The sequence below is a fragment of the Bubalus kerabau genome, chromosome 1, assembly GCF_029407905.1.
Source record: "Bubalus kerabau isolate K-KA32 ecotype Philippines breed swamp buffalo chromosome 1, PCC_UOA_SB_1v2, whole genome shotgun sequence".
Taxonomy (NCBI): domain Eukaryota; kingdom Metazoa; phylum Chordata; class Mammalia; order Artiodactyla; family Bovidae; genus Bubalus; species Bubalus kerabau.
The window spans coordinates 79489504-79504774 of record NC_073624.1 but is presented as its reverse complement, the minus strand read 5'-3'; the positions used below and the strand labels follow the sequence as shown (position 1 = coordinate 79504774).

The 15271-nt window shown below is 38.9% G+C and overlaps 1 protein-coding gene across 5 annotated transcripts in view; it reads left to right on the top strand.

Moving 5' to 3' along the window:
- The window catches only part of PTPRB (protein tyrosine phosphatase receptor type B), a 129177-nt gene that overhangs the window by 54305 nt on the left and 59601 nt on the right, over positions 1-15271 (top strand). For all 5 annotated transcript variants that reach the window (XM_055580480.1, XM_055580470.1, XM_055580492.1 and 2 more), the window contains 4 exons: positions 1168-1437; positions 2786-3046; positions 8552-8818; positions 12439-12702. In XM_055580480.1, coding sequence (XP_055436455.1) covers positions 1168-1437; positions 2786-3046; positions 8552-8818; positions 12439-12702 — 1062 coding nt within the window. The remainder of the gene's footprint in view (positions 1-1167; positions 1438-2785; positions 3047-8551; positions 8819-12438; positions 12703-15271) is intronic.

Here is a 15271-nt window from a genome sequence, read left to right as displayed (position 1 = left end):
GTCCGACTATTTGCGACCCCATGAATTGCAGCACACCAGGCCTCCCTGTCCATCACCAACTCCCGGAGTTCACTGAGACTCACGTCCATTGAGTCAGTGATGCCATCTAGCCATCTCATCCTCTGTCGTCCCCTTCTCCTCTTGCCCCCAATCCCTCCAAGCATCAGAGTCTTTTCCAATGAGTCAACTCTTTGCATGAGGTGGCCAAAGTATTGGAGTTTCAGCTTCAGCATCATTCCTTCCAAAGAAATCCCAGGGCTGATCTCCTTTAGAATGGACTGGTTGGATCTCCTTGCAGTCCAAGGGACTCTCAAGAGTCTTCTCCAACACCACAGTTCAAAAGCATCAATTCTTTGGCGCTCAGCCTTCTTCACAGTCCAACTCTCACATCCATACATGACCACAGGAAAAACCGTCGCCTTGACTAGACGAACTTTTGTTGGCAAAGTAATGTCTCTGCTTTTGAATATGCTATCTAGGTTGGTCATAACTTTCCTTATAGGGAATAATGAAAACAAAGACACCGTGGCAGAGGAGCCCAGGTGATCTAAGGTCTAAGGATGAGAAAATGGAGGCCAACGTTCAAGAGTGGGGAATGAGGGAGGGGCCCTGCAGGGAGCCGTCAGAATGAAGACTGTCAGGATCTGGGCTCTGATTTTGGAGAGCTACAAACTCCGCATCAAAGACTAGATGTTTTATTCTGTAGGTAATGGAGAAACCTTGAATGTTTTTGAGTAAAGGAATAATAAGATCAGAGTTATATTGCTAGAAGAGTAATCTTATCAATTGGAAAAGAAAGAAAAGTTCTGTGACCACTGTCTTCCAAAAGATACCACATCCATCAATGTCACTGTCATTAGAAGCAACATCAATATTGTCTCTAGGGCTGTTGTATAATGAAAAAAAAACACAGCATTCATATTACCAGGTTATTAATAGTGTTACAAAAGATCGCATTACTGATATATTGCTCAAATGATTTTAGCAAACAATTCTCACATGTCAGATGGCTCCAAATTACTCATTTGCAATTCACAAACATCAGGAGGAGATAGAAATGTTTTGAATTGCTAGTATTAGATTTCTTATCTACTGTTGCCCATGAAAAGTGAACAAGTATCCTTACCTTTGGATTTTAGTATCTCCTTGTGACATTTCACTGTTTAGTTCCACAGAAAGTTGGGGACCTGGAGGCAAACAGCAATGGTTCTACCAAGTCCCTGGTAGTAAGCTGGTCGCCCCCTGCTGGAGACTGGGAGCACTATCGTATCCTGCTCTGGAATGATTCTTCAGTGCTGCTCAACATCACCGTGGGAAAGGAGGAAACACACTATGTCATAGATGACGTGGGGCTTATACCGGGAAGACAGTACGAGATAGAAGTCACTGTGGAGAGTGGAAATCTGAAGAATTCTACACGTTGCCAAGGCAGGACAGGTAAGCAAATATTATGGTGTTAATGACTGACAGAACCTTAATTTGGACCTTTGTCCAAGTAACTCAGGTAACCATCAGTATCTTACCCCAGCATTCCCTGGATTTGAGACATTTTAGGCTGGTAGACCGAAATAGGTTGGTAATGTTTAATTTTGTCAAATTAGAACAATAGAAATTACTTCCGCTAGTAAGTCCATTGTTGTATATAAGAAAGACCTTTTTTAACATCAAAAGAATAAGGAAACAATCTGGGCGAATCCTCCCCACAAAGTAGATATTTGATAACTGTAGTTAGTGTTAGAGAACCACTGCCTTGACTCACTGCTGACTAATGGGGGAGTTTCAGGTACCCCAGAAGAGTTGTTAAAGCAATGAAGGATATATTCAGATTTTAGGGCAGAGGAGAGTGAGGTTTCTGAGACATGGATTTCGGTGTTCTTGCTATCACCATTACACTAATTCCATGGGCAAGTCACAATCTCTCTGAGTCCATTTCCTCAATTTTCAAATAAGAGAGTTGACCTCCAAGCTCAGCATTTCTATGAAAATCCCTGTGACATGGAATACGCCACACTTAGAGTGAAATTCAAATATATTCTCTTAGTCTTACCTGATAATACGGAAATAACTACACTGATGCAGTGTTCTTAGAAGAATGTCAAAGAAAAGGACCAAGACATGTCTTTAGCTTGCCAACTGTGTCTTCCAGTCATCTCTTCATTTTCCAACTGTTAATATCTCCTGGATGATGATCAAAAATAAATGACCCAGTAATTTCCAAGAGTACTCTTTTGAATCCTTATTTCTGGTTATGTTGCACAAACAATGTTTTTTGTGATTAGCTTTTTTCTGCTAAATGCTTATAAGCATTCAGAAAAGAAATGTTTGTCTAGAACACTCTTGTGGATGGAAGGGAGCAGATCTCTAAAGAATACTCAAAGGTATCCGAGTAAATCAGTGACCCAGACGTTGTTGTTCAGTTGCTCAGTCGTGTCTGACTCTTTTCTACCCCACGGACTGCAGCACACCATGCACTGTCCTTCACCATCTCCCAGAGCTTGCTCAGACTCATGTCCATTGAGTCAGTGATGCCATCCAACCGTCTCATCCTCTGTCGTCCCCTTCTCCTCCTGCCCTCAATCTTTCCCAGCATCAGGGTCTTTTCTAATGAGTCGGTTCTTCATATCAGGTGGCCAAACTATTGTAGCTTCAGCACCAGTCCCTCCAATGAATATTCAGGATTGATTTCCTTTAGGATTGACTGGTTTGATCTCCTTGCAGTTTAAGGGACTCTCAAGAGTCTTCTCCAACACCCAAATGACCCAAATGTCTACTGCTTTTTCCTCAGTCCCCCTGGCTGTCCTTCACCTTCGCGTCAAACATGCCAATGAAACCTCGCTGAGCATCATGTGGCAGACCCCTGCAGCAGAATGGGAGAGATACATCATTTCACTCATCGACAGAGACCTCTTACTCATCCATAAGTCGCTTCCCAGAGATGCCAAAGAATTCACTTTTACTGATCTGGTGCCTGGGCGAAAATACATAGCTACAGTCACCAGTATTAGTGGAGACCTCAAAAATTCATCTTTAACAAAAGGAAGAACAGGTAATATTTTAAAATAAATTTTAGACTTTAAAAGTATCCTATCTGCTGAATCATGTAACATTCATCTTATAAATGTTCATTAAGAGCCTATTCAGTACTGGGCATACTGGGCATTCATGTTTCATGTTTTCCATATATTTGCTCTCTGGGCTATAGTCTGGACAATTTCCTCAGATCTTAGTTTTAGTTTATTAATTTTTTTTTTAGTTTGATCTGTTTGAAAGTCCACCCACTGAGTTTTAAAATTTAATTGTTATGTTCTTCGCTTTTAAATATTTTCTTTGGTTGTCTTTCAAATCTGTTTTGTATTCTGTTGCTCTTTCCATTCTCCCCCCTCTATTACTCTAAGTAAATTAATGACTTTTATTTTCAATCTATGTCTGATTAGTGCAATATCTGAAATCATCAGGAGTTCAGTCCTGTTGTTTATTGAATTGCCTGCCTTTGCCCATGGTGTTTACTTCCTCAAATGTTTGTGATGCTTTACTTTAAACTCATATATCTTGGATTTTTATTTTGTGGGAATTTTTTGAGATAGGTTTCAGAAGGAATTTTCTTTTCTTGAGATTCTTTCAGGTGCACAGGATTTCTAGCAACTCAGACATTTAATCGAAATTATCAGCTTGGGGTTTTTGATCACCCAGGTTTTATGAAGTTGGGTTGCAAACTCACTGAAAATGTGATGAATTCTCAGTGGAAGTTTTTTTCTCCCAGTACTAAGGAGGCTGAAGTATATGGGGAACAGGAAGGAAATACTTATTTCACTTACATTTAGAATGTTAGCTTTCAGGATTCAGTATTATGCGGAGTCACCTATGAGGTTCCTTACCCTGGAAAAGTCCTATTCATAGGTCCAGCAAAGCTATAAAATCAAAGCTTAGATTTATATTTGAAAGGTGCCCTCATGGTGAAAGTCTGCTTCAGCTATCCAGTTACCTCTCTCACTTTATTATAGGTTTCTGAGAATTCATTACATTCTTGACAACTCATTCATATATTTACATTTTTATGTTTTGTCCAGCATGTGCATTTGTGCTTATTGAGGGGATTTTCATGGTTTGTGCCAGAAATGAAAGTGTTTTTGTAGTGATTTCCCTCGTTGTGCAAAAGCTTTTAAGTTTAATCACGTCTCATTTGTTTTTACTTTTATTTCTCTTGCATTTAGGGGACAAATCCAGAAAAATATTATTACAATTTATGTCAAGAGTGTTCTGCCTATTTCTCTTCTAGAAGTTTTATGATTTCCAATCTTACATTTAGATCTTTAATCAATTTTGAGTTTATTTTTGTGTGTAGTGTGATGAAATGTTCTAATCTCATTTTTGTACATGTAGCTGTCTAGTTATCCCAGTGCCACTTGTTGAAAAGAATATCTTTTCTTCATTATATATTCTTGCCTCCTTTGCCACAGATTAAATAGCCATAAGTGTGTGGATTTAGTTCTGGGCTGTCTGTTCTGTTCTATTGATCTATGTGTTACTATAATCTGAACTCTGGGAGCTTGATATCTCCAGCTTTGTTCTTTTTTTCTCAAGATTGCTTTGATAATTCATGGTTTTTGTGATTCCATGTGAATTTTAGGATTTTTTTTTTCTAGCTTTGTAAAAAACGTCATGGATATTTTGGTAGTTAATTGCATTAAATCTATAGATTACTTTGGGTAGTATGGCCATTTTAAACAATATTAATTCTTCTAGTCCAAGAGCATGGGATATCTTTCCCTTTCTTTGTATCATCTTCAGTTTCCTTCATCAATGTTTTTATAGTTTTCAGACTTTATATTTCACCTCCTTGATTAAGTTTATTCTTTGATATTTTATCCTTTTTGATTTGTGGTTGTCATGGAATTCACATATCAGTTCAGTTCAGTCGCGTCCGACTCTTTGCAACCCCATGGACTGTAGCCTACCAGGCTCCTCCATCCATGGAATTTTCCAGGCAAGAGTACTGGAGTGGGTTGCTATTTCCTTCTCCAGGGGATCTTCCTGACCCATGGATCGAACCTGGGTCTCCTGCATTGCAGGCAGACGCTTTACCATCTGAGCCACCAGGGAAGCCAGGTTCACATATACTGACCTATAATTATATCTACTTGGTTTAGACTGGTAGTCATTTAAGTTCACATGCATTCTGAAAGACTACGTTTTTTACTTTCCTACCCCACATTTTGTGGGTTTGATACCATATTTACATCTTTTGCTTATCCCTTAATTGTATATTGTTATTATAGTCTCATTTACGAGTGGTAATGGCAACCCACTCCAGTACTTTTGCCTGGAAAATCCCATGGACAGAGGAGCCTGGTGGGCTGCAGTCCATGGGGTCTCGAAGAGTCAGACACGACTGAGCGACTTCACTTTCACTTTTCACTTCCATGCACTGGAGAAGGAAATGGCAATCCACTCCAGTGTTCTTGCCTGGAGAATCCCAGGGATGGGGGAGCCTGGTGGGCTGCCGTCTATGGGGTCGCACAGAGTCGGACACGACTGAAGTGACTTAGCAGCAGTCTCATTTACAATTTTTTGTCTTTTAATGTACGTACTGGCTTATTTAAGTGGTTGATCCTTCATTCTTATTATATATTTGCCTTTTCTAGTGGGAGTTTTTCGTTTCCTATAGGTTCTTACTTCTTTTCTATTTAGAAAAGACCCCTCAACTTTTAGGGTATATGTAGTATTGATGAACTTTTCATTTTTGCTTGTCTTTAGTTTTTGCTTTGGAGAAGGCAATGGCAGCCCACTCCAGTACTCTTGCCTGAAAAATCCCATGGATGGAGGAGCCTGGTAGGCTGCAGTCCATGGGGTCACTAAGATTCGGACACGACTGAGTGACTTCACTTTCACTTTTCACTTTTCACTTTCATGCATTGGAGAAGGAAATGGCAACCCACTCTAGTGTTCTTGCCTGGAGAATCCTAGGGACGGTGGGGCCTGGTGGGCTGCAGTCTATGGGGTTGCACAGAGTCAGACACAACTGAAGCAACTTAGCAACAGCAGCAGCAGCAGTTTTTGCTTACCTCTACTTCTATTTTAACTGATAATCTTGCTGGGTATTTTAACTGATAATCATCCAGTCTTAGGTTGGATGTTTTTCCCTTTCAGCACTTTGAATGTATCATGCCACGGCCTTCTGGCCTGGAATATTTCTGCTCAGAAATCAGCTGACAGCCTTATAGGGATTCCGTTGTGTATGCGTCTTTGTTTTTCTCTTGTTGCCTTTAGAATTTTCTCTTTAGCTTTTGCCATTTTAATTATGCTCTATCTTGTGGCTTTATTTGGGTTCATCTTATTTGGGACCTTCTGTGCTTCCTGAACCTGCGTATCTGTTTCTTTCTTCAAGCTTGAGAAGTCTTCAGATGTAATTTCAGCAAATACATTTTCAATCCTCTTTTCTCTCTCTTCACCTCTGGGACCCCTATAATGCAAGTATTGGAACATTTAATATTATCCCAGACATCTCTTAAATTGCTTTCATTTTTTAAAGTTTGTTTTTCTTTCTTTGTTCTGATTGGGTAGTTTACATTATTCTGTCTTCTAGATCACTTATGTGTTCCACTAAGTCTGCTCCTCATTCTTGCTTAGTGTGTGTGTTTGTTTGTTTGTTTGTTTTTTATTTCAGCTATTGAGTTATTCATTTCTGGTTGGATCTATTTTATATTTTCTGGTTCCTTGTTAAAATGTTCACTGTTTAGATAAACTTTTTCCCTAATTCAGTTAACATTTTTATTACCAATGTTTTTAATTCTTTGCCTGGTAAATTGTTGATTTCTGTTTCATTCATTTTTTTAGGGATTTACTTTTTCTTTTCAGTTGAGAGTAGTCCTCTGCTTTTTCACTGTGTTCTCTGTCCTCTTGCTCCACATCTTGATCTCCTCCTCCAGCTTGTCTTTTCCTTAATTTATTAGTGTGTCTTGCAAAACATGAGTTTTTAACGTTGGCATCCAATTTGTCAATTTTTTATTTCATGAATATGCTTTTGGTGTCATATCTAAGAAATCTTTGTCTGACACAAGGTCATCAAAATTTTATCCTAGAAGTTTCATAGTTTTAGGTTATAAATTTAGGTGTATTGTCAGTTTTGAATTTTTGTTTATAAGTGCGATATGAAGCTAGGTTTCTTTCTTTGCACATGAACAGCCAGTAGTTCTAATCCTCTTTGTTGAAAAAGACTCTCCTTTCTTTACTGAATTGCCCTTGCATCTTTAAAAAAACATGAGTCTATGTGGTCTATTTCTGGATCCTCAATTTTTTTCCATTTGGCTGTCTACTTTTCTTCCAACATCACACTGTCTTCATTACTGTAGCTTTCTAGAAGTCTTGAAATCAGATGATGTTAGTCTGTCAACTTTATTTTTGTTTTTCAAAATTATTTTGGCATATAATTGCTTTGCTTTCCACATGTAATTTAGAATTAGAATTGAATCTTTCAACCCATGTACAGTAAAATATTTTAATGAATATGTTTATATTTTAATCAAAAAGTCAGTGATTTCTGAGAAAGGTTGTGCCAAGGTTCTAATCCCTTTGCTTATCTATCATAATTCTGGGAAGAGGCACAAAGGAAATGTTGATCAAGTGCCAACTTCAAGATCTGTGTAAAAAGATTTGTTAATGGACAGGTTAAAAATCACAATGGTTGTTAATTCGGTAAAGGGCACAGGCTCACAGATGAGACAGATCAGGCCTTGGACCCCAGAATGGCTCTTTCCTAGCACTGTTGTATAGGCCAATTACATTTTTTGATAATTGATTCAGTTGTTATCATTATTATTATTATTTGATACTATAACTTATATTATTGTAGCATTTTCATGTATAATAGGGCTTCCCTTGTGGCTCAGCTGGGAAAGAATCTACCTATAATGCGGGAGACCTGTGTTCAATCCCTAGGTTGCAAAGATCCCCTGGAGAAGGGAAAGGCTACCCACTCCAGTATTCTGGCCTGGAGAATTCTGGACGGTACAGTCCATGGGGTTGCAGAGTCAGACATGACTGAGCGACTTTCACTCACTCAAACATGTATAATAAGAATGGACCTCTTGAGAATGTGCCAGTAAAGAATTACCAGTTTCCTACACTACAATCTAATCATCAGATTGAAGGAATTTCCCAATACCACCCCATAACAACCATCCAGTAAATAATGTGACTTTCAGTTCTCATTGAGTAGGGACAGGTGAAATCCCATTAGGTAAGCAATTGTCAAAAATAGCACCCTTTTATTATTTAAAATTTAAAATAAAAAATACTTAATAGGCATACATCTTATCCTCGGATATGAAATAATTTTGATTTTCCACATAAGCAGCTTTTTCAGAATGGTGGAGTCTCTGTAGGGGACTAGTTCTCCGTATGTCACAGGAAATAAAGCTGACTGTCTATATCAAAGTATATGTATATATTTTAGCATTTTCAAAACTGCCTCCATTTTTTACTCCTTTTTGTCACACTTCCTTAGGGTAATGAAGTGTCATCTGTTTTTTCTCCCCTCTCTGCTCTGTTTTAGTGCCTGCCCAAGTGACTGGTTTGCATGTGGCCAACCAAGGGACAACCAACAGTCTGTTTACTAACTGGACCCAGGCCTTGGGAGACATAGAGTTCTACCAGGTCTTACTGATCCATGAAAATGTGGTCATCAAAAATGAAAGTGTCTCCAGTGAGACTAGCAGATACAGCTTCCACTCCCTCAAATCAGGCAGCCTCTACTCCGTGGTGGTAACAACAGTAAGCGGAGGGATCTCTTCCCGACAAGTGGTGGTGGAGGGAAGGACAGGTAAGAAGAGTGTGACCTACAGATATCTGAGCACATGGAACCTCCAGAGTATATCCTAGAAGTCTTAAAACATCCTAAAGACAGACCCAACTCAGACCTTCCTAAACGCCAAGTTTCAATACTATTTAGACGGTACATGATGATCTCCCAGGAATGGAAATTGGAGGATGAGTGAGAGAGGAGAGAATGAATACTAAATTTTCTGTGTCAGAACTCCTAGAAAACCTTAATGATGATACAATAGTCATTTGCTGCCTAAGTTTATTCCTTCATCCAGCTGATTTTCTTTGAAATTTTTATGTCAGATTAAGGTAAGCAAGTCATAAACTTTTTTTAAACAAAAACATATCTTTTCCATTCTCTTTCTTATTCTTAGTTTCAAGACAGAAAAAACAATGATCTCCAACTTCTATGGTTGAAAGTTAATAAAACTCCCTAATCCCATATATTTTCACGGGCAACATTAAACAGTGTTTAATACTGTATGCCACCTACAGTAAACAGTGTTCCTTGACCTTAAAGAGCTCATAGTCAAATAGGGCAGAGAGCTAAGTAAGCAAATAAATATCTTATGGCAATATGTGTCAGACAGAGGTGCAGCACCAAAGAAAGGAATATAATTTTCTACACAATACAAAGAAAGAATGTAAATACAATATAAAATGTATGTTCTAGTTTCTTAGAAAGGAAGACAGTTAAATAAATCCAATAGAAGCTTTAATAATTATTAGTGACCTCAGATCAGGTCAGTGACTTTGCCTATTTAATTTAATATTATTATAAGATGTTGGATGTCAGGCTCATCCCTCTATGTTTCCAATGCTCAGATTTTGAGTATCAGCAGCCTATATCCACAGTTATGTCCTTTTCTAAAATCATGAATCTCATCTGCTTATTGAATCCAAGGACCATTAACTTCATTAACTCTCCCAAAAGATCAACTAAGTCGCTGAAAAGATATTTCTTGTCTAGGTAGAAATTCACTGATGTCTTCTCATTTCTGTGGCATTCTGTGGCAACTGATGCTGTTCTTCCTATCTTCTTTCTTCTCCTTTAGTGATTCTTGGCACTATCCATCAGTGTAGCATAATTGGATTGGGGGACCCAAAAGCTTAGTTTGGGATCAAGAGGCCTAGATTCTGGCCCTAAGTCTCCATTAACCTATCTCTCTAAGCTTCATTTTCTCTTCCATCCCCAGTAATTCATGCCAACACCAGGTATCAGGGTGGGGGAGGAGAAATAAGTTGAGGAGAAGAGTTGAGAAGGAATTTACATCCATTTCCCATTGAGTTGCAGTCGCATTAGTCAGATTACGCTGACTTATTTCCTGCTTATACAACTGTACAATGTAGGTGTTCCTGATTGGACAACTCTTTTGGTTGGTTCTTCTCCAAGCAGTAATTTAGGGACCCAGGGTCCTACCATCTGTGGTTCTTCCTTCCTCTAGATCCTCGGAGGTCTCTTCATTTCTCCAGAGGATGGAGGTTATAGGGAGGAGAAAGACTACCAAAGCTGGAAGTAAACACATCACTTCCACCCACATTCCTTTAACGGGAACATTTGTATGACCACACTGCACTGCAGGGGGTGGCTGGGCAATCTAGTCTAGCTGTGTGTCCAAGAGGAAAAGGAAATGGTTTGGTGAGCAAGTAGTCAGACTCTGCTACATAGGTTAATTCCCATTTTAAAATACCCCAAGAGCTACCCAGCTTATTGTGCTATACTAAAATAGTTTGGTGTCTGAGATCACTTGATAAACAGGACTTGTAATTATTTTATACTATATTTTAATGGCAACAGAGGTATCAGTATTTGGCCAACATTATATAATAGAAGTATGCAAAAAATAGACAAGAAATTCTTTGAAAAATGATTGTAAAGATTTGAGCAGAGGACAAGATATGAATAAATATAAGCATCAGTTATTTTATTCAAACACATTGAGTGCAGACATTATAATAAAAAAGGAGAAAAATGGAATATTACTATGGAAACACAATAATGAGAATTTTGAAAGGTGCTTTGGTTAGTATATTTTGAACATGGTAGACTGTAAAAATAATTCAGTGGCTAAAGCCTTGATAATCATTACCATCTACTCAAATTGCTGAAGTATTAGTCAAAGTTGAAATAATTCATTTATACTTCTACAGATTTTAAACATATATATATATATATAAAAGCTCCAAGCTTAGATAATGTGGCAAAATATTGAAAATTTAAAATATTAAATGTATTTAACAAATCTAGTTATAACCTGAAAAAATGCTAATTCTAAAGAAAAATAAATTTTATATCTGTCTTTTAATTTTTTATATGTCTTCTTAAACATGAATTTATATTTTTGGTAATATTTTTGATAATTATATCTTTTCTAATAAAATGTTAGTAGTTGCAAATATTTCCAGCAGTTTTGAAAAACAAGCATAGTTATTTTGAGAGCTACCAAGGGATGTGAAAAAGAAGGAAGGGAAGAAGGAGGGAGTCATCAATACACAAATAATATGGCTAAAAGTTCAATTTATATCTAGGAAATGTCCATATACATGGAACAGCATCAGCAGAATTATTCAATAGAATGCTGTTTATATCTTCAGTGATAGATAAGTGCTTATATAGATGTAAAAAAGACTGGGGCTTAAGTCACAAAGTCAGAGCATATTAGATAAGAAGGATTCTCAGAGGTCATCTAGCCAAATCCCATCAATTATATGTGATGTACAGATTTTATGAAATTATATGAAAATATTTACCTGAAGTCAGTCAACCAATGATGAAAACTGCAGTGGAGTTCATATATACTATAATATTTTATTCTGATACTCACTACTGACAGTACTATTTGTTGTGCACTTATTTCAATACAGGGAATAACTATTATTCAGCATCACAATGATTAATTTTCAGACTGTACTAGTAGCTGGGGAACTCCTGGAAGGCATCCGCATCTTTCCTATTTTTGTACGATTATGGTGGACACCAGAGAAGTCATTATCTCCACGACAGGTCTTTGGGCCCGCAAGTCTGGTCTCCAGACTAGTTGCTTACGGAATAGATGTTTAAGTTTATTTCTCACCACTAGAGGGCAGAAAATGCTTTGCAAAGAGAAATACACCACCTTCACCTATGTTCATGATTAGACACCCCAGAAATAAATAACTTAATCACAAGAAGATTGAAGCTATCCAATGTCTAAGACTTTTAGAAAAGCCACTGTATCTTGAGGACCTTTCCCCTCAAACTTCTTTTCTTTATCAATGGGTTTGGATTCAAGCTCATACATTTAAGATGTTAATGTTTGTTCCCTGTCCTACAAAGGAAACTTCCTGACACACTCACATATAAATGCCTCCACTTAAAATACTCTGCAAACAGTCTCAATAGCAGTATCCTTATATTAATGAGGCATCCAAAGGACTTCTTGCATTTTCATTTTGGTTAGCCTTCTGAGGTAAGAACTCTAAGCTTCCCAAAGCTAACATGAAATCCTTACACTTCCTTGACACTTCCTAGGTAATCAGATCTTCTGAGTCCACGCCGTTTGTGCTGACTGCAGTAAATGATTCACAATTTGACTGTGCTTTTCTTTTTAAATATTCTCCCCCTCTTTAAAATCCCAGTCCCTTCCAGTGTGAGTGGAGTAACGGTAAACAACTCTGGCCGCAGTGACTACCTCAGCATATCCTGGCTGCCGGCTCCTGGAGACGTGGATAGCTATGTGGTGACCCTCTCCCATGACGGCAGGGTGGTTCAGTCCCTCGTGATCGCCAAGTCTGTCGGTGAATGTTCCTTCAGCTCCCTCACCCCAGGCCGCCTCTACAACGTGACCATAACTACGAGGAGTGGCAAATATGAAAGTCATTCCTTCAGCCAAGAGCGGACAGGTGAGGCTTTCATGAGATACAGACTCTCTAAGAACCAGCCGCCTACATGGTTCAGGGCATCAGGCATGCATGTGTGTGTGCTAAGTCGCTTCAGTCATGTCCAACTCTTTGTGAGTCCATTGACTGTAGCCCACCAGGCTCCTCTGTCCATGGGATTCTCCAGACAAGAATACTGGAGTGGGTAGCCATGCCCTCTTCCAGGGGATCTTCCCAACCCAGGGATTGAACCCACATCTCTTATGTCTCCTGCACTGGCAGATGGGTTCTTTACCACTAGCACCACCTGGGAAGCTCCTCAGGACATCATAGATCTGCAGCAATTCTGTAAGGATGGGATTAAAGACTGCTGAGATCACAACACTGTTACAGAGTCCTCATATTTTGACCCAACAAGTTCCTTATGTGAGCAGATGATACCTTAAGAATAAGATGAACACAATTTTTGTGGCTAGAGTTCATAGTATAGAAGGCAATGGCATCCCACCCCGGTACTCTGGCCTGGAGAATCCCATGGACAGAGGAGCCTGGTGGGCTGCAGTCCATGGGGTCACAAAGAGTTGGACACTTACTGACTGACTTCACTTTCACTTTTCACTTTCATGCATTGGAGAAGGAAATGGCAACCCATTCCAGTGTTTTTGCCTGGAGAATCCCAGGGATGGCGGAGCCTGGTGGGCTGCCATCTATGGGGTCACAGAGAGTTGGACACGACTAAAGCAACTTAGCAGCAGCAGTAGCAGCAGCAAGTATTTCTGTTTAGGGAGTACTTTTCGGTTGCTAAACCCTGGCTTTATATATGTTCACTAATTTAATCCTTATAAAGTCCTTATTGAGGTAGTTGTTATTATTCCCATCTTACAGGTTGTGATAAGTGTTGAACCAAAGTCCAAGGTAACTTGCCCAGTTATTTAACTTGTTAAACAGCCAGGGAATTTGACATCCTGGATTTTAAACTCAGTTCTGAATGACCCAAGAGCCTATAATGTTCTCTGTCCTGAAATTCTTCCTGAAATGTCTGTTGGTCAAGACCAATGTTCATCCTTTTTTAGAAAAGGTGAAAATTTGAAACTTTATAGTTCTGCGGCTAGAAGCAAAATCTTAGCAAAGGCATTGAAGCCCTGGTCTTCAATGTGCTATAAAGAACTAAATTTAAACAGCTACCATTTTCCCAATTTACTTATACCTCCTGGGGCTTACATCTGTGATTACTGTTTAAGGTGCTGATAATGTTTTGTCAAATCTTTCCTGCTGAGCTATGGGTTGATATTTACATTTTAAAATGTCGGTTTTCCATGAGGATCTGGGACAATAATGTCATTTAATGCCCCAGCACAAGATCTGGAGCCTAGTAGTAGGCACTCAGTGAATGTTTGAAGAATGAATAATCAGAAATCACTTAGACTGGAGGTTTTTACCTAGTGCTTCATTAGGTAGACTTTGGGAAAGTAGTACCCCCCAAATTTTCTGTGAAGTTGTTGGGGACAGGGGAAGTATGTGCATTTCTTTGGAAAGAGAGTAGATGGCTTTTTATCAGAGTCTTATAATTTCTATAACCTCAAAAAGTTAAGAACCACCAATTCACATTGTTGCAGCATGCTAGCTGCCAGCATTGAAGGTGTCCATAGAGTGGTCTAATTCTATCTCATTTGAGATAAAGCCCCAGAAAGAAATTGTGGCTTCCTAAAGGTCACATAGCTGACCAGTAACCAAGCTCAACCATACTCAAGGGCTGTTTCCATTACATCATGTTTTCTCTGAAAGCACTAGTCAGGGATATAAAGAGATAGTCCTTACCCTCAAATGATTTAAAGTTTAATTATGCTGATAGCACAATACCATCTTAGATCTGAAAAGCAGATTTCTATTTACAAAGCAGCCTCATGTCAGCATTTTATGTTGATTTAACTTGGAGCCTAAAAATTGCCAGAAATTAAAGGATATGTCATCCAGTCACTCACCCTTTTCTTTCCCTTGGTGTTAGTTCATGACTGTTCCCTGTCCACATGACTTTCATATTGCAAGGTCTTGTGCTCAGATTGTTTTTAAATGCAAGAAAAGTGAGTCTTTATTCAAAGCACCCTTTTGATTCTTTACCAGCATGAACTTGGATTTGGTGCATGACTAATCAAGGCAGACCATTGCCCCTGACAAATCAGTTTAACTGGAGTGTCGTGTCTGAGATGTTGCCTTGTTGATTTTGGCTGATTGTCTCAATGCCCTTTTCCTTTTCTAATGCTCTTGTTCTACATTTCTGGTCATAATGTCAGTATTTCTAATTCCGTACCACATCATCTCACCACGCATCAAGGCAACTCTCACAAATTACCCTCAGTTCCACCTGGAGAGCCCCTTATTGACTTAGCGTGGTATCCAGCCAAGTTTTTCTCCCTGGAAGAGTTGCTTTGTCTTCAGTAAATTGCCCTGATCATCAACCTTTCTTAGCTCATACAATGGAGAAGGCAGTGGCACCCCACTCCAGTACTCTTGTCTGGAAAATCCCATGGACGGAGGAGCCTGGTGGGCTATAGTCCATGGGGTCGTGAAGAGTCGGACACAACTGAGCGACTTC